Source organism: Puntigrus tetrazona, chromosome 17 (assembly GCF_018831695.1).
Source record: "Puntigrus tetrazona isolate hp1 chromosome 17, ASM1883169v1, whole genome shotgun sequence".
NCBI lineage: Eukaryota > Metazoa > Chordata > Actinopteri > Cypriniformes > Cyprinidae > Puntigrus > Puntigrus tetrazona.
The window spans coordinates 4,992,658-5,018,111 of record NC_056715.1 but is presented as its reverse complement, the minus strand read 5'-3'; the positions used below and the strand labels follow the sequence as shown (position 1 = coordinate 5,018,111).

The window sequence follows — 25,454 nt, the reverse complement described above, 5'->3', positions numbered from 1 at the left end:
ACTTCTGAGCTCAGCAGATGTCCCTCCTACAAATGTGGCAGCCGTTGCAGGTGTATCGCTGTCGCCTCCCCACGCGTCAGATAATATCACAGCCACAAAAGAGTTTACAAAACACACAGCTAACTGCCAATTATACCGAACAAGTCGCTGCTTGCACGGCACCTCGATGCAGCGCTCAAAAGCCGCTCTTCGAGAGGGGTGTGTTGTGATTTTCTCTGTCATTTAAGCATGTTTAAGAGGGTGATGATATATAACCGATTGTATATAACTAGACGCTCATTCGCACGCGTCAGATACTCATTACGGTGCAGGGGTTTAAGCAAAATAATGATCAGGCTGTGAGTGAGAAGCTAGAGTTGCTCTGCTTGGAGGTGGATGTCTGCTGGGCTTTGGACCGCTGCGGAAAACACATTTATAATAACAGCTCTCTCGCCGCACTTCCATTAGTGTGCCGCTTTGAATGCCACCAGGTTAATGAAATCTCTGATTACTGCGATTCACATGCGTGAGTGTACATGTGGAGGGAATCCAGCACATACTAAGGGGAGAAGGAAATTTTCAGGATAGGAATATCGAGTGTTTCAAGTGAAACAATCCGAGGCATCTGTCAATGTCTTGACGAGAATTAATTTCCAGTCAAATTAAATACAGTCCACACCGCTTTAGGTGGCTAAAGAACCGCTTCCGGGCATGTCAATAAGTCAACCACTTGTATCAGCGGACCACGGTAGGCACTGGTCTTAAACTGGATAAAACTGTTAAGAGGTGGATTGATTCACTGCGACCAAACTGTGCTTTGCGCACATGGACCAGGCGTGTGATTCCACGCATAACTTCCTGTGGTTTAGCCACCATCTCCATCAACAAAAAGCAGCAAAATCCACATGCAACAAACAGGAAGTCTACTATCTTTAAAACGTTACTTACTGCTACTTTGCGTATACTAAATAAACTAAAAACACTGTTACTGTTATCGTGACATTTACTCTGCAAGTGCTGGGACGGAGATACTGAGGAAAAGTGCACAGCGACCCATCCAATCCTCTGCCTGCTGAGGCTAATGAGTGTAATAAGGCATTTCATTGCAGCCATTATTAAAATAAGCAAGGAAACAGCCACAATGTCTAGTTTTAAAAGGTTTGCTATCGTAGATTTAACTTTAAAAGGGTTCTGTGTACAAAACAATTTGTTTTTAGGCTAGCAACAAGCATTAACCCTGTATGGCTGTATTGGGTTTTTTTTTAAATAATTATTTTACACAAGGACACACTGAATTAATCAAAAGTGATTTTATATATATAGAAATATATTAAGCATATATTAAGCAATTATTAAGCAAAAATATTAAACTATTGAATTCAACAATGATAATAATGTATTGCCACAAATCAATACATTAACATGTTTTTTAAAAGATTGTCATCAAATACATTTACATTATATTAATAATAGAAAACACTTATTTTAAATTGTTCAAAAGAGGTAACTTCAAAAAAGCATACTGTTGCAATATTAAAAGAATTTTTACATTTGAAGAAATTAAAGTGATTTTCTATTTTACATTATAAATCAGTTACTATTTACATTATATGATCTGTTACTTTAAGCGGTTTTAATTTTATTTCATATATTTCATTACATGCTTTTCTGTAAAAAGAGAGTAAATGAAAACCATATGGATGCACCATACCGCACAGGGTTAAGGAACAAAGTTTATGCCAGAACATTAACAGTCTACAGTCAATTATTTGTCTCTTTTTATCCATTTAGCCTTGAGTACTTTACACTTCAACACGTTTGTTCAACAATAGGAAACTGAGGGGAAAAATTCTCAGAATTACAGAATGAGAAAGAGAGAGGAAACATTCGAAAGGCTGGCAGGATCCAAATACCACATTGAAAAGAAGTGAAGAAAAACAGTCTCAGATTTGAAGCGGCTCTTTTTAAACCAGGGCAAACAAACCTAATAAACACCCACCCGGCTAATTCTTTTAGGAGCTAGCCAGGTACATGAATATGAGCCTTTTGTTGATGGAAAGGCTCATCTAAAGAGCAAGCAAATAAACCAAGATCCCTTCTTGTAGTAGAAGTGATGCGGGTAAAATAAATAAAGAGCACTTGTCAGTGGAACCAACGACACATTAAGGACAAAATGGTTCAAAGCATGTAAATATGGTAAGATACGTCACTCTACCTTGTAGCAGGACTCCCTTGTTTTTTCTGTAAAAGGGACTTCCTGGCCAAATTGGAGGACTGGACATACTGTAAAGAAAACACAGTGGAGAGAACGATGAGAAAGTGACACAAACAGATGATGTACAACTGACAGATGGACTGTGTTTCTGAAAAACAGACAGCCAAACGGCAGGAAAGATATTTTAAGAGGTAAACAGTGCCAATAGACAGAGAAAACGAGAGTGAGACAGACACAGAGGGCGCATATCCACAAAGATACCATGGTGACTGAAGCTTCTGCCAATTTTTATGTTGATACTGTAAAATCATAAATTAATACAGGATCACAGTTCAACTTATCAAGTTATGAGATCATGTTATCACAGTTTTACATTAATAACATTAACCGATACAGCTAGAGAGAAGCACATCTACATTTAGTTTTTTTGTTTTTTTAAAAAGCTTTAAAACAGAGAAAGTCGCAATGCAATTACCAGAAATGTCTGTCTGATTATGCATGGCTGTTTTTAAGAAGTAGTTCACATGAACATTTACTCCCTCTCAGGACATCCAAGATGTGTATTATTTTGTTTCCATTGGATCCTCTGCAGTGAATGGTCATTAGAACGAGAGCTCAAACAGCTGATAAAAACATCACAATAACTCAAGGGTCCTCGAGGGTCATCAAAATCCACCTTTATATTCATATCTGTGCATATTTCACTCCTAATTGAGGAGACATATTTTACTTTAAAAATGTCTTAATGATGCTTTGTTTCATACAAACATTCACTTCAAAATACATTAATTAACGGACTGGAGTTGTGTGGATTACTTTTGGATTATTGTGACGGCACCCATTCACTGCAAAGGATCCACTGGAGAGATTTCTCTAAATCTGATCTAATGAAGAAACAAAATTATCTACATCCAAGATGGCCCGAGGGTGAATAAATTTTAAGCAGATTAATTTTAATTTCGGGGTAAACTGTTCCCTCATATATCATAATGAATTTCAAAACATTATTTACGAGGGTTTACCATGCAATGAATGGATCACAGTAACAGCTAACAAAATTGATCATTTTAAATCCAATGGGATAATTACAATTAATAAACCTTCAACAGCCAAGTAGTAAACTTTGAGTAAAACTGCAAGTTTTGTATTGGATCTGCAGAACCAGCAAACAGCTTCTGGCCGAGTAAACAAAACATGAAGGCTTATGCAATGTTGAGACGTGACTATGCAGCAACATAGTCATTACATGTTCTCTCAAATTGAGCCCTCGTAGCTTTAATCATTACTCTCTGGTGGTGAGATGACAGGCCGGCTCAGGTGATGGTGCTGCAGACTTCAGTACGAAGATGCACAGCGGGAACTCTTCAGCTGAATCACACATCCCCGACTGGCGAGACCTTTTTTTTTTTTGGCACAAATGAACTGAGCGATCAGAAAAACCATGTCAGCGCTCTGTGAAATGGGATCTTTATTTTACTTATTTTAATATTTGCATTATTGGTTTTATAAAATGCCTGAAAATAGGCATTCGAATATGCCTGCGATGAACGGGGAAAAAAAAGCAGTTACTCTGCTGGCTGCAAGAATCAGACTTCAGGATTACTCACATATAAAAGCTATTGATTTTTCTTGGTGATCATGGACATCCTTTGGAGAAGGAGGTCAACAGGTCCTTCATGAAAAGAAGTGATGGTGTGAGGCAAGACGTGTTTACAAACTCAAAACGGTATTTGAGAAAAATGTAAGGAACAACAGATCACCGTAACAAAACAAAGTCAAACCCAGATGCCTGCGTTTCAGTATATTATTTGACATATTAACTGTAATATAAAATAATATAAAAATATATAAAAAAAAAAAAGTTATTTGTTTTATGCTAAAATGTAACTATTATTGTATCAATAAAAATATTAGGTGTACATATAAAAATAGTGATATTAAATTATATAATCAGTATAGGAACTATTTTTAGTAGTACATACATATATATATATATATATATATATATATATATATATATATATATATATATATATATATATATATACATACATGTAATAACATATGTAATAAATATGAAAAATAATATTAATGATAAAAAATAGAAAAGATAAACTACTGTAAGTGTTGCAACAGTATGTAAACTGTAAAGTAATAAATGTTGACCAAACGTACTACTTGAGAATATTTGTGAAGAATATGAGTGCTTCAAATATGATCAAAGTTCCCAAATTCAGTCACGAATTTTCTTTTTATCTTTTTCATCTCCTCTAATGCAATCTTCCTCCCTTAGCCGTGATTTTTCATGCTCCATCCTGTTCTTATTCCCAAACACTGATCATTTGTGACAGCAAATATGAATTTCCTGACCTTTTTGTTTGGGATTTGTGAAGTACTGGAGCATGATTTCACATTTAGCAGTTCCCACAGAGTTTAGAAATGGTTTATCCACGTCTCCGTTTTCTGACAGTTCCTTCTGATCTGAATATGTTTTGCTTCAGAGGTTACAATTTTTTATTTTTTATTTTTTTTTTTCGTGGATTAGCTGCTCGGTTTCTATCAATTATCTGCTCGTGTACGATTCCTCCTCCGTCTCACTGTCTCGCTCAGCGCTCACTGTGAGCTTCACAAATCTAATCAGGAGCAGTCTAATCTTCAATTTAGCCCTCTATCCACTTTCTGCCTCCCTGTAGATTCAGTATGTGCAGACATTGGCTCTGTCATCTCCCCCTTCTTAATCTTCTTAGAGTATATTAACTAATTGAGAATTAGAACAAACAGAGGTGGCACAGGGCTTTGAGCACATTTGTCTACACGGTGTATTTAAAAGCCCAAGTCTGCGGGTTGACTGGGCTGTTTTGGCTCTGGACCTCTTGCGATGAAGGAGCGCTCTACGGTGCGTGGCATCTCCGAGCGTCGCGAGGCCGCGTGCCAAAGCGAAGAAACACAGCACTGCCACTTCACATTTGCTAATCTCCGCAGGGCTGTCAGACTTCAGGTATCTGCCCTGACAATTGAGGATAATTTAGTGTGAGAAGTAATGGAACCTCTCTATTTCTTTACGGATCCATTAATTACAGTGCTCCGTCAGAATGTGTTTGATTTTTTTTCCCTCTTTTTTCCCGTTGAGAGTGATTAAAACATATCTCGGCACAGCTCAGACGCAGCTTGAGACGAACATCTTCATTAGCATACTAGTCGCCTAGCAACTGAAACATCTCTAACTTTCAACTTTGAGATTTTTTCACTAACCTTACACCTGAGTACAGCACGCAGTCATTACTAATGTAAGGATCCACCAGTTCTGATCCACTTATCCCCATAAATGAATAAAAATACACACAGCGTCCCTCATAGCGAGCGAAGAGGTCAAACTAAATACAAATACATTTACTTTTGCTACTTACAAACAGAATAAATGAGACAAAATATCAGAACAGTATAACAATATTCACTCCTTGAAAATCAGAAACTTAAAAAAGACCACTGTGAATTTAATTGCTGTTTAAGATATTTGCATTAAAGACTTGCAAAACTGAGTACTAAAGGCAAAAAAATTATATTAAGTAAATATGTAAGAAATAATAAATAAATGTTATATATATGTGTGTGTGTGTGTGTGTGTGTGTGTGTGTGTGTGTGTGTGTGTGTGTGCGTGGTTTAATTTTATATACAAAAATTCTATTCATTTTAGATAAAAAAAGATACAGTGAAAGATATTTTAAAAATATATTCTAATATTTATAATTTTCTACATATCTATATTTAATAACTGAGTGCATATTATTTTTTTATTATATTTTTATGATATTGTATGTACATATTTATTACATGAATTATGCATTATATATTATATTAATATACAGTACATGTTATTATATATAAAATGTGATATCTGTCTGACATCTTACATGATTTGATCATTGTGCCATTATATATACACAATTTATTATAAATAAACTGTACAAAAAATATAGAAATACATAAATAGATCAATTATATGAACATTTCTATAAGAAGTATGTATCCCTACTATCTAAGAATAAAAAGTGCGCAGTACCAAATGATTCTAATGGAAATAAAAATACAGACCAAAAAGGTCTGAATTCACACTAAGCTACAGATAAACAAGAGCGAACACTTTTGTTGATTTAAACAGTTAGGCGTAGGTATTCACAGGAAAAGAAAGACTGCTGGCTGCAGAACAGTAAGAAAGAGCAAGATCCCCGCAGTGCTGGGTTCACCGTGCCATCTCTCCCTCTTTCTGCTTCTCTTTAGCAGTCAAGAGCAGTGCTTATACTCCTAATGCACATATGCTTTGTATCGGGTTACAGCTACGGTATGTGTTGCCATGGACACAGCATGCCTCATGATAGACGACCCAGGTCCTTTTTTTAATCAGCTGTATGAACCGAACCAAAAAAGCAGGAAAGCTTTTATGATATTACGTTATTTATATGTTATTATGTGCCCTCCACTCTCTGAACATAATAAAAAGAAATGAGATCTCCCACTGCAATTATTTGGCCCATGGTTTCGCCAGTATAATTTAACACATTCAAAGAAGGGAACAATCAAACAGCTGCTGATGGAATTTGAGCCCATGAGACCCGATGTGGCCTTGTATCAATAGCCGCTCTTGTTCTTGACTAAAGGAACTATTACTGTTGCTCACAGTTAACGTTAGTGATTTGAAAAAACACCTATTCAACTTAAGTGCAAAACTGTTTGTGCTACAGGCACGAATGACACTGCAAATCATATGGCTAGTTGCTTGGCAGACGATCATCTAAATTAAAGGAGGGATAATCAGAGCCTTGGGGTGTACTCTTTGGCCTTGGGATAGTAAGAAACCACCTAGCAACCAGTCAGAACACCCTAACAACGCCATGGCAAACACCCTCAGCAGTAATCATTTTATTTTCCTTGTCAGGCCAGTAGTTCAGATTTCTACTTCCTTTCTACCACAACACAAAAAAAGGCTACATGTACACTGTCGTTTTGAATTTAAAATAATGTGTTACCCCGCTGACTTCACATTTTTTGCTTAGTCAGCTAAAATATTTCAGTTGTCACCTAAATAGATAAAGATAAAGAGATGACCAAAATGAATTTTCCACCAGCTAGGCCGAAAAACGCTCTTACACAGCCTTATTATTGTGCCATGTCCTAGTATTGTTCCAGTAAGTTTTGCATGAGCAAGCACCCCTCATTTTCTTCAAAACATGTAAAAAATCTATTTAAAACCTGTTTTATAACAGCACTTGAGGGGTGGAGGGGGAAGGGATACATCAGGGTACAGGGCCTGGAACAGAGCAGAGCCACTACCTTGGCCTGCATATGCATATCCCGGTAATCTAAGCGGAAACGACCCCAACCGGCTCCAGCGGAACCTCTTTGAACCTGCTCTGTGGGAACGTGGCTCGCTCCTTCAGTTGAAATGCTTTTTAATCAAATGTTAACGCCAGCTATGAGAGCCAAAACCTGCTTCTTCAGGGCTCTGGTGGTGCGGCTATGACCGTCGAAGCATTTTCAAAAATGTTAACATCAATGGGGAAGGGCGCTCTTTTGCCCTTGCTGGATGTTTGAATGTAAAACACACGTGCCACCGGCTGGAGTCTTGCTGGGTATATATCCCATCTATTTTTAATCTGGCGAGCTCTATCTGTTTGCTCTGATAATGCAAACACTCACACCTTTCAAGGAACAGCCGCTTTCTCCATCTCCATCAGGAGCATGCCTGGGTTATTCATTTTTAAACAAAGCTTACCTCCTTTCGCTTGATTCTATAATCTCATTTCAAATCCTATCGCCCACTACATTTTCCTTTTACCCCTACAATCGCAATCCTCTTTAACTAATCTAAAGTCTAATTGGTGCCAGCACCGGTTCTCCCCTGTAGGTTACTTCTCGCCTTGAGGTTTTTAACTTTTGTTCGTGTGAAATCTGAACTGCTCTCGCCTGGGCTCACGGCTCACAATAGAAGCTTTCTCAAGGCCAGAGGGTTGCGAACGCCGCACACAATTAGTGGAAGGAATTTCAGAGCAGAACCTCGAAGACTTCCTAAATCCTGGCAAATTCCTAAACCTTAAAACATGCAGTCAGTGAAGAACTTTTAACATCCATAGAATCATTCCACTGTTCGCAAAATGATTTGTACAGCGAAAAAAATAGGTTCTTAAAATTTGAAAAATATTCATCACACCCAAAACATCTTTGGGAAACTGAAAATCGCTTTTCTATGTAATGACTGTGAAAAAAACCTTAAAGTTTTTTTATAGTGGAAAAAAGTTCTTTAGATTATTAAAAAAATATTCTTCACATTAATAAAAATGTCTCTTTTAAAAAAAGTTTCCACTGAAACTATTTATTTATTTTTTTCTATGCAATGACTGAAAAAACACTTTTGGAACCTTTATTTTTAAGATTATCAAAGCTATCGATTCCCCAAAAGGTTTTTATACTGGAAAAAAGTCCTTCAGATCATTAAAATTAATACAAATGGCTGTTTTAAAAAGTGTCCACTAAAAGGTTTTTTGGGCAACCAAAAATGTAATTTTTGGGTTTTTTTTGTATGCAATGATTGTGAAAAACCCTTTTTTGGACCCTTTTTTAAGAGTGTGGATCCTATCAATTCTACAAAAGATTCTTTATGGTGAAAAAAAGGTTCTTTGGATTATTAAAATATTCTTTACACTAATAAAAGCATGGCACTTTTAAGAACTGTCTAGTGAAAGGCTCTTCAGGGAACCCGAAATGGTTCTGCTGTTGCATTGCTATAAAACCACTCTTGGAGCCTTTATTTTTAAGTGTGTTGATGGTGAAACTTAAAGAAAGTGTAATGCAATTCAAGATTCATCTGTACAAACAACTAAATCAGAGCTGGAGGGAAGTGATTTTGGATCACAGAAAAAAAACGGCTTGTGGAACCAGAATGAATATTTTCCATGGACTTTTAACAGGAAAAAGGCAGGCTGTTGACAAACCTCCAAAAGAACAAAAATACCTCAAAGACAATAAATCTCCACAGACGTGCTTCCAATGACTGCTTACCGCCACCCAAAAAAGCCACAATCTTCCACAAACTCTTTTTGTTTCTCTAAATCACCTAAAGAGACGGCAAAAGGAGTTATGAGAGAAGCTAAATAAGATGCTTGAGTATGCTAAATGAACTTAAGCACTAAACACTCAAATACCTCAACCGCCCCCAAACCTTCTCTCTGCGAAGGATGTTCTTCTCAGGCCTACGTTAATCAAAGAGACATGTGACATGTTCCATTGGAGGGTTCATCAGTCTGGGCTGCTGAAAAGCTAATATATCTCTGAACTTTATAGGTGGAGAAGATCCAAGGGTTTCTGCCAGATATGGAAGCCCCATCATTCACAGCACCGGCCATTAGAGTAAGCGTGGAAAAGTGGGCGATCTTGTCATTTAGTGTTACCGAGAAGACTTGAAAGCAGAAAAGGTGGGGGCCGAGGCGCACAAATAAACCTAGAAGTCTGGGAGAGAAAGAAGCTAAACAAGACAATACCCGACTGGGGCTTTTCATCAGCTTGTACATTGAATTTGTTTTCTTAGTAATGCGTTTTTACCCACAGGCTGAAATGACAACTTAAAAATGAGAACTATGTCACTCTCTGTGCATTCAGCGGGTTTTTTTTCTTCCCCTCCTTCTCTTTCTTTCAGGGCTTCATTTAAAATTAATCTCCTAAAGCAACTGGACCTCCAGTTGTCATCTCCGATAATTCACGCATCCCTGAATTTTTATGAAGACAGACAAAAGCAGGTACAGAAAACCCTAAAATAGGCTCCAAGCCATTTGCGGTTGCTATGGAGAGTTGCGTGTTTCCAGGGCGCTAGTGTATTTCTCGAGCGCTAATGGCCTGTCCTTTTGCCAGGCAACAAATAGCCCTGTGATGCAACTGCACCTGTCTCGGCTATGTGTTACCATGGAGGCGTTCCTGTTGCTATGGCGACCATCACGCTAATAACCTCGCAAGGGCAAACGAGCGTTGGTGAACTCCGAGGCCCAGCTGTTCCTCCTGCACTCTCGTTCTTGTCGTGTCTCTCAAACTCTCTGAGCATGTTAAGGAATGTTTGTCTACCTGAGACCACGCTCGGCCATTTAAAGTTAGTCAAAAATCAAAAACCACAGCATTACCATGCTCTCAGCGACCTTTACGTTCTGTACACTACAACACGACAAACAATACAAACATGGAGTCTCTTCCATACCACACTGATTTTTCAAGATGTTTTTATGTTCGCATTTACATTGATTTTCTTTAGTTAAAATTACATTGAAAGTATAAAATGATAAAGAACAATTTTGCAATTTAAATGAAATTCTGAATGACAGGAAGACGACTTTAATGTACTGAAACTGATTTTTTTTTTCATCCTATAGCCACAAAAGTGATTAAAATTATGAAATATTTATTCAACAAGTCTAAAAACCCTCAAACCTTCATAGAAGACTTTATAACCAGTAACTGTACACTACAGTTCAGCATTTTGGTCATTGTCAACGTCAATGCTTATTCCTTTGATGGCAATACTGGATTTTAAAGCAGTCATTACTCCAGTCTTGATCCTTTCAGAAATATGCTGATTTGATTCTCAAGAAACATTAAACTGTTTGTGCTGCATAATATTGTTGTAGAAACCATGATAAACACTTTTAGCCAAGATTGTTTTTAATTAGAAAGAAGAGTTTCAAAATGCACAAAATGTATTTATTTAAAAACATTTTTTTAAATAAAAAAATGTTGTAACTATGTAAAATGTTTATAGACATTTTTGATCAATATAATGTGTCATTGCTGAATAAAAATATTATCAATATGATTTTTTTGTTTGTTTTTTTTGGCTACCTCAATTTAAATGAAATTCAATTAAAGGGCACATATTATTCCCCTTTTTCAATGTAATAAGTGTCAGGTGTCCTGAGAATGTGAAGTTTCAGCTGAAAATACCCCATTGGTCATTTATTTTGTGACCCTATACCACAAAAGTCATAACTCACTGGGGTATATTTGTAGCAATAAGCAAAATTATTTTATTTTCATGCCAAAAATCATTTGGATATTGAGTAAAGATCATGTTCCATGAAAATATGTTTTACATTTTCAACCATAAATATATTAAAACCTAAGACTTTAAAGGTGATTTTCTCAAATATAGATTTTTTTGTTCTATTTCTATGTCTAGTTCTATTTCATGTCTTAACGTCAAATCTCTGCTAATATTATGCAGTGTCCATCAACAGCGATGGGCGGGGCCTGTACAAAGTGATGTCACAGATTACATTTTTGATTTGTTATCATTTTAGGGTGGTTGTGCACAAGGGTGGGTGTTTTTGCTAAAAAACATGTAAAAATACATTTTGGACTATAAATATTAGACAGAAGCTTTGGGTTTTGAACTTCGCGAAAGTATATCAAACTATTCTATTTTGATTTTGTTAAATTACATCACCTCCTCCCTCCACAGTGAATAAGGACACATACCTACAGGAATGACATCACCAGAACATCCCATCTGTCTACCTGACCGAAACCTTCATCTCACTACTCTCAGAATGTAATAATCTCCACGTTATTGCTGCGATTACAAAAACAGCAAAGATGAAAGAGTGGTGTGTTAGAAAAAAATGAGCAGAAAAGAGGAGTGTGTCAGTCTATGACTCAGCTGATTCGTGTGAACCTTAGGAATGCTATAAAAAGCTTCATTCGGCTTCCTGGGAGCCGCAGTGGCCAGATAAACACTTTATTACACACTGCTACACGCAGATTCACCATCTGGCCTGAGAGAGAGAGGAAGCTGAGCCTGTGTGTGCCCAGCACTACTGTGCTATCTTTGCTACCTTATTCACACACGCACCTTACACCGTCGGAACGATCTGAAATGGGAGGGTGGAACATAACGTAAATAACTTACAAATATTAATTAGAAGAAGTTTAATAGGAGTAACGGATCTGCTGAACAACATTTGTTGAAAGAAGATAATTAAGTAGGTTTTTACACACCCAGTTTCCACTGCAAGTAAACGCTGCGTTCTATTCATTCCATTTTAGAAGCTGCAAGGTTCTTTGGAGATTAAAAAACGTCCCAATGTTCCATTATAAAGATCCGATCTCTGAATCAGCCATAAAAACCCCATAAAGCCATGTTCGTCTTTGGAAAACAATTTAAGATGCTCGCCACTGTCAAGGTGCAGAAAAGTATGAAAGACGTCGTTTGAATGCTCCATCTGCCATCAGTGGTTCAACTGTAATATTATGAAGCTATGAGAATACTTTTTCGTATGGAAAGCAAACAAAAGTAAAGACTTTATTTAAAAATAGCTCAATTTTGGACAGAATCCGGTGGACGCACGTCACGTCACGCAGTTCCGTGTTAGAGGTAAAGATACAGTTTGTACAAATCAAAGCCTAAATACACATTTCTTTTCCAATGCGTCTTGTCGTAGCTTCGTAATATTACAGTGAAACCACTTTTTGTTCATCAAAAACTATCTTAAATTGACGAACAAAATTTTTGATTTTGAGGTGGAGTAACCCTTTAAAAAGCAAGGCTCTTCTAAGGCATTAGGCTGCAAAACCTTTTCTGGTTCTAATTGGAAAGTTTATTTTTAAGAGTGTGTCTTTGAAAATAGTATTGCGAGGTTGTTATAGTCTGTTGTTTTGAAGAGGTGTAGGCTAGAGGGACCGTCCTCTGTGATCTCCTCTTCCCACAGGGCCTCCGCGTCTTTGAACACCTGGTGCTAATAACCAACCCAGTGCTGTTCCCACACAACATTATCAGCAGAACACAACTGACTGCAGCACTCAATTCAGAAGGGGAATTCGCTAGGAATGAACTGCGCCCACTGATAGCGTCATTTATTTGCACATGCTGTCTGCGCTGTTTTAGCATGTGATTCACTAAAGGAATTATGCAAATCAGGTAACGACACAAACACCAAAAAATGACTGTGGAATGCAATTTGCACAACACTATTCCATAACTTTTAGGATGGCTCTGAGCACTAGGCTCTTTGAAATGCTACAAATCTCTTGATATTCCCCATACACTATTTTTTTTCTGGCCACAATATATTTTAAAGATGTAAAATGCAAAATGTACACTGTTTAAATATGTAAATGCCACAATACTGTATATTAGATTAAACTTGTATTTAAATGATAATCATAAAATATATTTTGGTAAAATGCATATATATATATATATATATATATATATATATATATATATATATATATATATATATATATATATATATACTTTTTAAGTGCTGTCAAATGATTAATCACAATTAACTGCATAAAAATACACGTTTTTGTTAACATAGTGTATGTGTACTATGTATATTTATTATGTATATATAAATCATATGTGGTGTTTACATATTTAATTTACATATTTAATTTAAATATAAATTATATTAAGAAAAATACATGTAATAATAAAAAGTACATGTAAATACATGCAAATATTTTTCAAATATATATTGTATTTGTGTGTATTTATATATACATAATAAATACACAGAATACACATATATTCATATACATATATATTCATTGATGATAACAGCCCACTTAACTTTTAACTTGTAGGCAAATATTTCTAACTTCTGAAATCTATAATAACCCAAATAATATAAAGCAAGTATCTGATACCTGAGGGCGGTTGTTCAATAAGACTGATTTACCAGGTGCAGAGGTTTAGGAAAATCTTTCAGATATAATCAGAAACCTTAGAATAAAATAACACCAATTATCATTCCTCTTAAAAAGCCTCTAATCAGGTATGTGATGATTTTCACTCAGTATTCTGTGCAGTTTGGCCAACAGTGCAATTTCACCTTCTGCACACATGCATTATGGGAGAAAAAGAGTTTTTTTTTAAAGAAACGACCTTATTCAGCATTTGTTTGTCGAGCTGTGAGATTTCTGCCTTGATGAGGCAGCAATGTCCCGCTGAAGAGAGAAATGCAGACCGTCGTGACAAAACCCTACGCAAAAAACATCCCTTCTCCGCCTCATTCCTTAATCATCTTGCCATGCTTGAGCAACACCTGAAACCCAGCCGATCTCTCTCACTGGAGCTGTCCGCTTTAATTCAATCTCTTTAAAAGCATCCATCTCCATTTTCCCTTTCTAGCCTCAGAGCTGGCCGCCCATTTGTTCCATATCCTTTGTTAAGGATGATATGCCAGTTCGAGTTTTACAGTAAAGCAATTATTTTGTCTTGCACAGTCGAGTGGCTGGGAGCACGCAGACCTGTTAGCTGGATCAAAATGAAATGGAGCGGCGAGGGAGCCGCTCGGAACCCAACGCCAGGTCTCGCTCTGACAGCTCCGCTCAGATCGCTGCCGCCCGTGGGTCCCGCTGCTAACACATACCAACAGGGACAAGCGAGCAACACAGAGAGAGAGAGAGAGGGAGAGAGGGTGATGTGTGAAAGTTTAAGGATCGATGTGTCCAGTGGGCCACTTGCCTACCTTTGATATGCCTGAGGAGAGGTGGGAGGCGTGGTGAACACCTGGGAATACGGATGATAAGGCGTCTTCTTCAGCGCTTGGATGAGATTCTGTCTGTATTCGGGGTCTATGCACCACAGGGAGCCCTTCCCGATACTCTGTGGAGGAGGAAGAGGAGTTTATAGTCAGGACAGAAAAAGAAAATCCATCCAAAAGTCTCAAGGGACTACAATAAAACCAGCAGAACCAGTCAAAGATGTATAGCTGTCACTGTCTTGTGTACTACTTTTTAGGTCAGATAAATTGCCTGTTGTTCCGGCGTTAGGATTTCAATGTATGGATCGTATCTATGGACGTCCGTTATTGAGCTATACATCCCTTTGTTGTGTTAATTTCCTTCACACCCCGAATGTCAGATGATCAAGAAGGAATGAAATCATGAATATTCAATGATGGATAGCTGAGCATACAAATATCTATTGAAAATGGGCCATCCTATGATGTTTTTAGGCATCAAAGGTGTGCTATGGTTAAATTCTAAAGCAGCGTAACGTGTATCCAGAATTCCAGAATTCTCACAGGAAAAAAAAAACAGAAATGTACAGACTTAACATTTTATAATATTAATATTTACTATTTAGTCAGTAGTAAATTCTATTTATTAAACATTTAATATATTTCATATATAAAAATAAATATCTTTTTGTCAGTATTGCAGTGTTCACATTCATCTTGTTGGATTCTTGTTCAAAGAACATATTTTTTTGCAGATTAAGCAATCCCAGAACACAAACTGTGTGTGAACAATATTTAATGCAACAGAAATATTACAATACTGTGTAATACTGAAAAAAATAATTTATATATATATGTATATTAATAAAATATTTTTATTATTATATTTCATTACATATTCAATACTTTAAGAATAAGCAGCTTACGCCAAATCTGACTGGAATCAGTAGAAGTGCTTTATAAGTCTGTTTAGAGAAATATGAAGGAGTGTTCACATTCCCTGTCACTTTGTAGCAGCAAATGATATTAAATACAAATGCACATCTTACTTAAGGCAGCAAATATGTTCATTTAGTGAATTTCTGAGTTAATGGTTTGCTCTGTCTACGAGATAAGGTTTGTTTGGTCCAGCACAAGGGAAGAAATGAGAGCCTGACCACCTGCATTCCCTTGACCTCCACTTTCTCCAGTTCATTAAAGTGAAACGGGCAGAAAAAAAATGCACCAAAACCTCAAGAAGTGCAAACTGCAGCTAGCACATATGCTACAGACCACTTAGACAAACTCAGCATTTTAAAAAAACAGCATGGTGAGCGAACGCTCCCGGTATATAAATTAGCTCTCCTGACAGATCCTGCTGAAAACGAGGAAACAGCAAAATGTCACTTTGAAAGTGATATCAGGGGAAAATTACTTGAGCTCATTAGTAAAGACTACAATCAGTGTCATGTTACTAAGCCCCATTTTTCAGCTCAAGTTAGCCCTATATACTGTCGGAGATTTACACAATCAGCAAACCACCGCGACGGAACAAAGTGTGGACTATCACAGTGCTTTTGTAAAGTCAAAGTCATTTCCTTTCACTCAGGCTCTTCAAAGCGATGGACAGCATGTGCTGTTTTGTTAGACAGACTGTGTTCTCAATTAATCAATAGTCATGACCTTCAGATAACTGACATAGTGTCATACTGCGTGCCCTGAGGTAACACACACATACACACACTGGTCTTTTGCCTTTAGAAAATCTGAAATGAATAGCATTTAAACATCGCTAAACCAACAAACCTGACACAGATTTTGCAGGAGGTTTTATTTTTGTTAACTAACACCCCTCAAATCAGTCACTAATTGAGTCATTTTTTAAAGGGCCGAAACAACTTTAGCAAAAAGGTGCCGTGAGATTTTTTTCAACTTGAATACTAGATTCTCCCGAATAGGGCTAAGAAACGATAACACACTCTATTGATTGCAGCAAACCCCAGAGCGAGTGCTCGGCTCTTTACCCACAGTATTTGGCTTCAGTGGAAAGATTTGTACCAGCGCAAGTCAAACAATTCAAACCCTTGGAGTGTTTTAGCAAACAAAATAAACAGCGAGGTTTATTGGGCTCACAATTCATTTACACTCATGTCTCGATGATTCAAATCTTGACCAGTAAAATCCGAGCAGCGATAACAAATATAAAGGTTAAACAAATAAGGAATTAATTGTTAAAATAATAACAAATAATACCGATAGTGACAAAAATGAATGCAAATAACACTATTACAAAAACTAATAATTATTAATAATTTCTATTTATAATTTGCATCATAATTATACATAATTATTCCAGTAAATAACTGAGTAATAGGCTTGTGGAGTTTCGTATCATGCCATGCGCTATTTTTCTGGAGGGAAAGGTCTTTCCTAGCAAAAAAATTCCATTTTCTTCTGAAAGCAGCGAATGCATTTATTCTTAGCACAAACTGACATTCTGCACCTAATTAAGCTGTCAACTTTCCATCAGCGTGTTTTAAAACCATACCTGGACCAACCACAAAGATGAATTGCACCATGAAATTCAATCCTTAAATGGTCTGTCCGGTAGATGCTCTGATGGAAATGAAAAATAGGGGAGTTAAAAGAAATGAACAGGACGGAAGCAATGAAAAAAAAAACGAAGCAAGGCAAAATATAGCAACTAGTGAAAAACAATAAAATAAAATGATTATAGGGTCGCAGAAGAACTGAAACCAGAAAAAACTAATCAATATTATTATTTAATAGTGTTATTAATCATATATTCATGTTATTACTGTAAGGACACAGAAAAATGAAACCAATGGAAAAAAGTGTGCTACATTGTTCTCCTTCAAATATTACCTAAAATAACTGGGAAAAAAGCAGGTGTACTGGCCTTTTATTTCTCTTGGGAACAGGCAAAAATGTGAGATTAAACAAAGGCAATCAATTCTAATTAACATAGCATCATAAATCGCAGGGCAATGCAGGTCCTGCAGGAAAATCTACTACTGTTGAACCGACAAAAGTCACTTTCTCTTGAGAATATGACATTCTGACAGCTTTAAGAAAGTGAAAATAACCTGCTGATGAGTTAAAGTTGCACCACTGAAATAGTTACATGCTCAACTGATGTGTTTGAGTACTATATATACATTCAGACACAATAAAGCTTCCGACAAGGCGACATCCGTCTTTAAAGGGTGTGATATGTGATCCTGAGAGCATCAGATTATTCATATATGCTCCGTGGAGAAGAGGCTGCGCTGGTCTATCTTTCCAAATGTTCCGTAATCAGGAGAAATCAATAGGTTTCAGAGCACTTTGCCTCAGATTTATCTCCATCTCCTGACAGCTGCTGTGTCCGTCTGAAGGCCAGCTCAATGGCACCAGCCAATAGAGTCTCCAATCAGAGAGAGGGGGTGAAAAAGGGAAAGGAGAGCCAGGGAAAAGGGGGGAAAGCACTTGGATTACACTGGTCTCCTAGGCAACAGGCAATGGTGGAGTATATAAAGACTGTTTGATAGTCTTGGCAGAGAGATCTTTCAGTCTCTCTAAGAAGCATGGGCCTCTGAAGATGCTATATTCCATTATAAGCAGTAAAGTTAATCCTATCAGTTCCTGAGCAAAATGAAAGACCTGCTATTATGAAGCACCCCCCCTCGACCCGACTGTCCAGAGTCCCCCCTTTTATGCTCACAACTTTAAACATGCAAAAAAAGAACTGTGGGGAAATATTTAGTTAGCCAAGTTTTGAATCTATGTAAGACCACTGCCCATTAAAATATCACTCTCCAAGACTTCAAAAGCTCCAGTTTCTTTCTTTCTTATCACCGTTTATATAGGCATAAACCTGTTAATCAAAGATACATTTGTGCAACAGACATTAGAGCAATTAAATTATTACACTCATTAGTTTAATTAGCTCTTACTAACAAATCAGTGTTTGATTTTAATCAAAATTACTGTTAGTTTTTAAATATTTAAAAATATATTAATATTATATTTACTAATATTATAATTTAATCTGAAAAAATATTTTAGCTTTTATTTCTGGATTTTCAGGTTTCATTTTATTTTTTTACCAATTGTGTTACATGCTTTTTGATTTCATTACTTATTTTTTGCTATTTATGTTTAAATTTAAATTATTTAGTTTCGTTTTATTATTTGTGTTTACTTGCCTTTAGAAAATCTGAAATGAATAGCCATTTTCATACTATAAATTATAACATTTTAATGCATGATTTTAATGAGAGATTTTTAAAAGTGTAGAATTTACGTTGGCAGTCACTGGCCAAACCATTAAATGTTTTTAGACCAATTAGACCAAACAAACGAAGGAGAAAAAAAACAGTGTAAAGAGGGACCTAAGACATTTCATATATATAGCATACATATTAGCATATGCGCCAATTACATTTATTTTAGAAAATCCAGTTAATTACTGTTCTTTCACGGTAAAAGTAAAAATAGAAAAAATAGATGAAAAAAAACCACTTCTGTTTCTGAAGAAAACCAATTCGCTTCAGCAGCACATCGGACTACCTAAAGTGAGTGTGTAAATGCTCTGTCGGTAAGGTGATCTATATAAATGCAGACATCGACCGTTTTGAAACATGGATAAATCAAGGTGTCCAAAAGGACATCATTGCTTTGGTCTCCAAATCCCAGCAGTCATCAGCTGCTAATGGCTGCGGCCCCAGAGTCGTCATCTCTTCTGAGGCTCTGCGGCTTAAATCACATGAAGGAGCAGAGAAGCGGTAAGCTCGCTCTGTGATTGGCTGAGAAACGATGACCTCCGTTCATATTGGCTGAATCCTGCACACAATGGCATTTTTAAAGCAGGTCTATATTGTGGAGTTCTGCAGCGGAGCATTTAGAGAGCGATGACTCTACTCACCTTCAGAGGCTCTCGGTGCATTAGGAAGGGCATGAAAGGTCATTCATAATGAGGGTGTTTGGGGAGGGGGAGGCTTGGCTGTTGTTGGACCTATTCACTGAGACGAGTCCAACACATCGCCCCATCCAACTCTCACTCTCTCCTTCAGTCTTCTTTAAGACTTTCTGAAGACTGAGTAGAGCATGAAGATTCACCAGAAGAAAACATCACGCCTCCAACAATCAACACGAACAGCTTCATCCAAAAAAACTGTTTAAACAATGTTATGAAAAAGATGATCCCAACTCTAAATTTATAACCAACTATAAATATTACTATAAACTGATATACCTGTAAATGCAAACCAGCTAAATTATGCATCAGTTAAAACATATTGCAGACCAAACATACATCTAATGTATCTAATTATTGAAATAATAATATTAACAATAATAATAATAATTATTATTATTATGTAATAAAATGTACAGTATATGCACCTTACATTTCTCTGGTCTACAGAAACAGGATGAAATTGTTCCCTTATATATATATATATAATATTAACAATATTCATATGCAATATTCAATGTTCAATATATGCAATGCAATATTCTAGTCTCCAGTAATGAGATTATGAGTTTGTCCATCTTTATAAAATATAAATGACATTTTTATAAAACTAAAAAAATGTAGCTACAGATGATTAAATAATTCTACATCAAAATTCACATTAAAATACAAAATTTAGAAATTTTTTAAATAAATAAAGCTATTCTTATAAAAACAGTATCTTTTCTCATTTCTGTCTTTCTCTCTATTCATATTTTATATTTTTTCTAAATCATTCTCTATACTTTCAGTATTTCTTACTTTCATCTCTATTCTAATCCGCGCTCCTAAAAATGTTTGCAAACTCTTGCATTTTTCCTCTACATCCTTGCAACAGAAAATAAATAGATTTTCATAGTTTTTTTTGTAAATGCCCTTTAGTGATGTAGGATTTTAAGACCGTGTTGCCAAATCTTTCCAGAAAAACACCTAGCTTCACCAAAAGAAGCTAAGCCGAGCAACACCACTGACACAACCACGGTCAATAATTTAGTTCAACACCAAAATTGGTCCCAATAATGAGGCTCATGTAAAAAAAACTTGGGTTTGCTAATGACCTGTGTAATCCTAATTAAAGAGGATTCCTTTGCAGAGCCTGAAGCCATCCAGAGTAAAGCAGATACAAAAGTAAAAGCTGATGACATGATAAATTGAGACAAGTTCTGTTCCCACAGCGCAGTCCGTGCCAGAACTGTACCCAGGACAGAGTGTGTGTGGGTGTGTGTGTGTGTATGAAAGCTTGCGTGTGCATTCATACCATCTTACGAGTGTATATGCTGTACATGATCACCAGTGACGAAGGGTGGCCAGATCAAGCCCCGCTGAGATGCAGTCCCACAAAAATCGCACATTCTTGAGCAAACCGTCTCTCTTGGCGTTCACGCACCATGTTTATTCTGACACAGTCAGCGCACGCCGAGATCATACGCAAGCAATATGGTGTCCCCCACGAGTGCAGCATACGGCCACGAGGCGTGAGGAGACCAAGCCTTGGAATCAAATCAGTGACTCAACCTTGCGCAGGAAGTGAACAGACTCACACATGCCATCATATTTTAAACAAAGTGACCTTTTATGTGACTGCGGTTAATATAGCACTGCAGTCTATTTCGACCTACTGCCTGTTAACTACAGCGAAAGGTTCCTGTCACAGAAACGGAATAATAGGCCTCTATAACACTGAATCAAATTGCAGATGAATAAGTGGGTGGAGCCACAAATATAAAATCGTAAAGATTGCATGAATACGAAATGTTTTATTTGCTGTAATTATTCAAATGTATTCAAAAAGATGTATACAAAAGATTTTTAAATATTGATTTTAAAAATAAAATAAAATAATGGTTAAAACCCATCGATCTGCTTCAGAGGACATGTGATAACCCCCCGAAGGCATATAGGTTAGTTATATATCGCAGTACTTGCATATATATATTTGTTTTATGAAATTTCAAAATAATGGCCACTATTCACCCGCATTACCAACCTTGGAAGAGCCAGGATATAAGAGCCAGACTTTATGAAGAAAGTAAAGTCATATACACCTAGGATGGCTTCGGGGTGAGTACAATATGGGGTAATTTTTATTTTTGAGTGAACTGTTCCTTCAAGTGTAAGCATCAGACAGGGGAGAAAAAGGCAGTGAACCCCCTAAAACTGTTCTTAATTATGGAGACAACAGACAGCCAGATACCCTGCTGAGGTTCTCTTGTGTATCAGGCACCTGAAGCTCTGCCAAGAGACTCTTTAAGTGCAGACAATTGACAAAAGAAACTGATTTCCATAATCAGATGGTAAAGATTTCTAACACACAGATTATCTCATTTAACAACACTTCTCACCCTGACAGACTTGTATTCAACACAGATTCAGACACACTGCTCTGGCGGTGAAAAGACCTAATGATGAAGCACTTATGGGGCTATATCTGTAATAGACTAACAGACAAGTCAAGCAATCTCTAAAATTGCTCAATTGTACAGCTCAAATGACAGCATTAGCTGCAATTATCCTTTCATCTGTTCAGTGTTAGTCTTGTTAAAAGCGTTAGTCCCAACACGGATCCTAAGAGCTAGAACAATTCTGCTAGGTTGTGTTTTTGACCACAAAATTACATTTCTGTCATTGTTTACTCACACTCAAGTTGTTCCGCTTTACTTTCAATCTGTCGTGGAACACAAAGCTGATCGCTTCTGAAACGGTGCATCGTTCATTGTTCAAAAATAAACAGCAATACTGCGAAATATTATTACAAAATGATTTTAGATTTGTATTTGAAAATTTTATTTACTGGTGTGATGACAAACTGAGATTATTATTAATAGCAATGTTGAAAAGAGTTGTGATATCTCATAGTTTTTGTGTAAAATGACATACATTTATTTAAAACTAATATTTTAAATGTCTTTACTCTCACTTTTGATCAAGTGAATGCATCCTTACTGAGGAAAAATGCTTTCATGCCATAGATTTTCTTTGCACATTCATGATGGTTCATGTCATATCCTTCTATTTAGTTTATTAGTTCAGTACATAAAATCTGTCTAAATTATTTGTCCATAAATCTGACTGATCTGGTTTTCACACAGCCATCATATCACTTCAGAGGACTTGAAATATAGCTCAAAATGCTTTTTTTTATACTTTATGAGATTTTGCATGCTTTTTGAACTTGAAAGCTTCATAGCAATCTGTACAATTCTTCCAAATTTCTCCTTTTTGTTGAGGGTGAGTAAACGATAAGGAATTTTTTATGTTTTGGGTGAACTAATCCTTTAATCATGCATTCCTTTTGCAGGATACAATGTGCTAATAATTGTTTCTTACAACTATTAGAGCAAATACAAAACAGTGTAAAAACCACCCAGTGAACATTTTCATGTCATTTTAAATGACTGGTCAGTGAGTCATGAGTCAAGCCATAACCATAAAAAACATTGACAGCGTTCCCCTAAAAGTTTCATCAAATGGTCTTATCATCTAGACCAAATCTCTATGTGTGACGTATAGGCAGAAGTACTAACCAGTTTACAAGGCGAATGTGCAACAAAGTGAAATGGCCTTAACAAAAAAGGTAAAGCAACGATGTCAGAGGATTTTGAAGATGAAGGAAAAAATGTGAAAAAACTGTCATAAGTAGCATTGTATTGTCAAAATGATCTAATTATTATCTATTATGATCTATTATTAAAATGTTTCGACATTTCTATCTATCTATCTATCTATCAAAACTTAATTTTTGATTTGTAATATGCATTCTTAAAAATTTAATTTCATTAACTTTTAAAGGCAATTTTCTCAATAATAACTCAGATTCCAGATTTTCAAATAGTTGTATCTTAGCCAAATATCATTCGGTCCTAACAAACCATACATAAAGGATGATGATGATGCATAAATCTTTCAGATGAAAAAATTGAGCCTTACGAATAGTTTTAGGCTCCAGGGTCTTTCTGAAAAAGTACACAGACGAAGTACTAGCAATGGGTGACTTTTCCAACATGACTACACAATGAGCCAAATCGCAGATGTACATCACAGAGCTGGTGCAAGATGAGCATTGGTGTTTTTATTAGTAAATGAACAACCGTTTCACAAGACATTTCTGCCAGGGACTGTGTAAAAACTGCAAATTGGACCTTCAACCCATGTTGAAGTCCACTATATAAAGAAAAATCCTGGAAAGTTTTCCTCAAAAAACGTATTTCTTTTTTTCGACTGAACACAGGAATGACTTGGATGACATTGGGTGAGTAAATTATCAGGGAATTTTTAATCCTGGAAGTGAACAAATCCTTTAAGTGCAATATTCAGATTCCAGAAGGTGCTGACGTCCTGGGAGTCAGCGCTCTGCTCTGTGTCTGCTATTGATCGGCAGGTACCGTGGTGTCAGCATCAGGATCCCCGAGGAACGGTCACGTAACCCTTGGTAACACGGCGCAGCCTACAAAAAAAGTCAGCCGCGACGGTGACGTCAAAGGTAGGTTTGCGTGCAAATCTCCCGCAGCTTCCCTCGCAACCAACATCTGTCCACAGGGAACACAACAGCTGGCCAGGGAACATGTCAGCGAGCAGGCCGGCTTTATCTTACATCAACCTGGCTTTCAGAGCGAGGGATAAACCGTGTCACGCGGATCAGCGTTATCACTGTAACCCCTATATAGATGGGCACTGGAGAGCAGGGATCAGAGAAAGATTTGTATATATGACATATTTCTTTCTAAATAATTAAACTTCTGAACTCAATTAAATGTCTGAACAAACACCAAGAACATCACCATTATAGCGCTGATAGTACGGAAAACGGCGGAAATGCCAGTGTGTGCTCTTCCATCCTGCCGTTCTTCAAAAATGACTCTACCGCTACCTGTTCAGCTGCAATTCTATGTGTAATCTCGTCTTGTTGCTATGGAGATGACATCAACAATGGAACAGACACATTAATCATCAAAGCTCCCTATGTGTAAACGCCGATGCATGTGTGTGAAACAGGCTTTGTAAGGGACACAAGAGCTCCGGAGATCCACCCATATAACCACCACTCAGGTGCCAAGTTCAGATCCTGTGTTCACAACAGTGCCATGGAAACAAATGACAGGGTGTCATTTCTAGAGCGCTCACTCTCCACCAGTCACTGCACATGCAGGCATGAAACCACTAAAGAGTTGCACCACTCTAGTGTACCGAATTTTAGTGCAAAATCACGCTTGAGATTTCACGTAAGCAGCAATACCAAGGTCATGGTTTTGATTCCCAGGGAATGCATAAAGTGGGCAAAATAACCTTGAATGCACTGGAAGTTGCTTTGGATAAAAGCACTTGCCAAATGCATTAATTATGAATCGAAATAGTTATCGAAAAGCGACTTTTATATAAAAGTTGCTTGCGGTTAAGTTAAAGTGTATATTTTTCTGTATTTTCATTCCCTGGAAATTTAACCTATGAGCTTCAGCTAAGCTACATGAAAAAAATGCTATTTGTTTGGTATAATTTAAGATGCACTATTACCAGGCAGAGAAGCTAGGGGAAAAGAGATGAATTTTTTGTGCACATTTCCTTGTGATTATTAAAGCAGTCATTTTACACCCCTGTGTGAAAAATGTACCTTACGCTGTCTTTAAGCCATTGTCTAGGTACATTTTACATAAACATGGTTGAACTGCCCCATGCAACACTAATTTTGCTGTCGAATTTGCACAGTTATCTGATTTGCATAATTCCTTTGTGAATCTGGTGCTAAAACAGGGTAGACAGCATGTGC

At 36.8% G+C, this 25,454-nt stretch overlaps 1 protein-coding gene across 3 annotated transcripts in view; it reads right to left on the bottom strand.

Annotated features, from left to right (window-relative positions):
* The window catches only part of foxn3 (forkhead box N3), a 78,530-nt gene that overhangs the window by 25,038 nt on the left and 28,038 nt on the right, over positions 1-25,454 (bottom strand). For all 3 annotated transcript variants that reach the window (XM_043263176.1, XM_043263178.1, XM_043263177.1), the window contains exons 3-4: positions 14,704-14,840; positions 2,195-2,262 (exon numbers count right to left, since the gene is read on the bottom strand). In XM_043263176.1, coding sequence (XP_043119111.1) covers positions 2,195-2,262; positions 14,704-14,840 — 205 coding nt within the window. The remainder of the gene's footprint in view (positions 1-2,194; positions 2,263-14,703; positions 14,841-25,454) is intronic.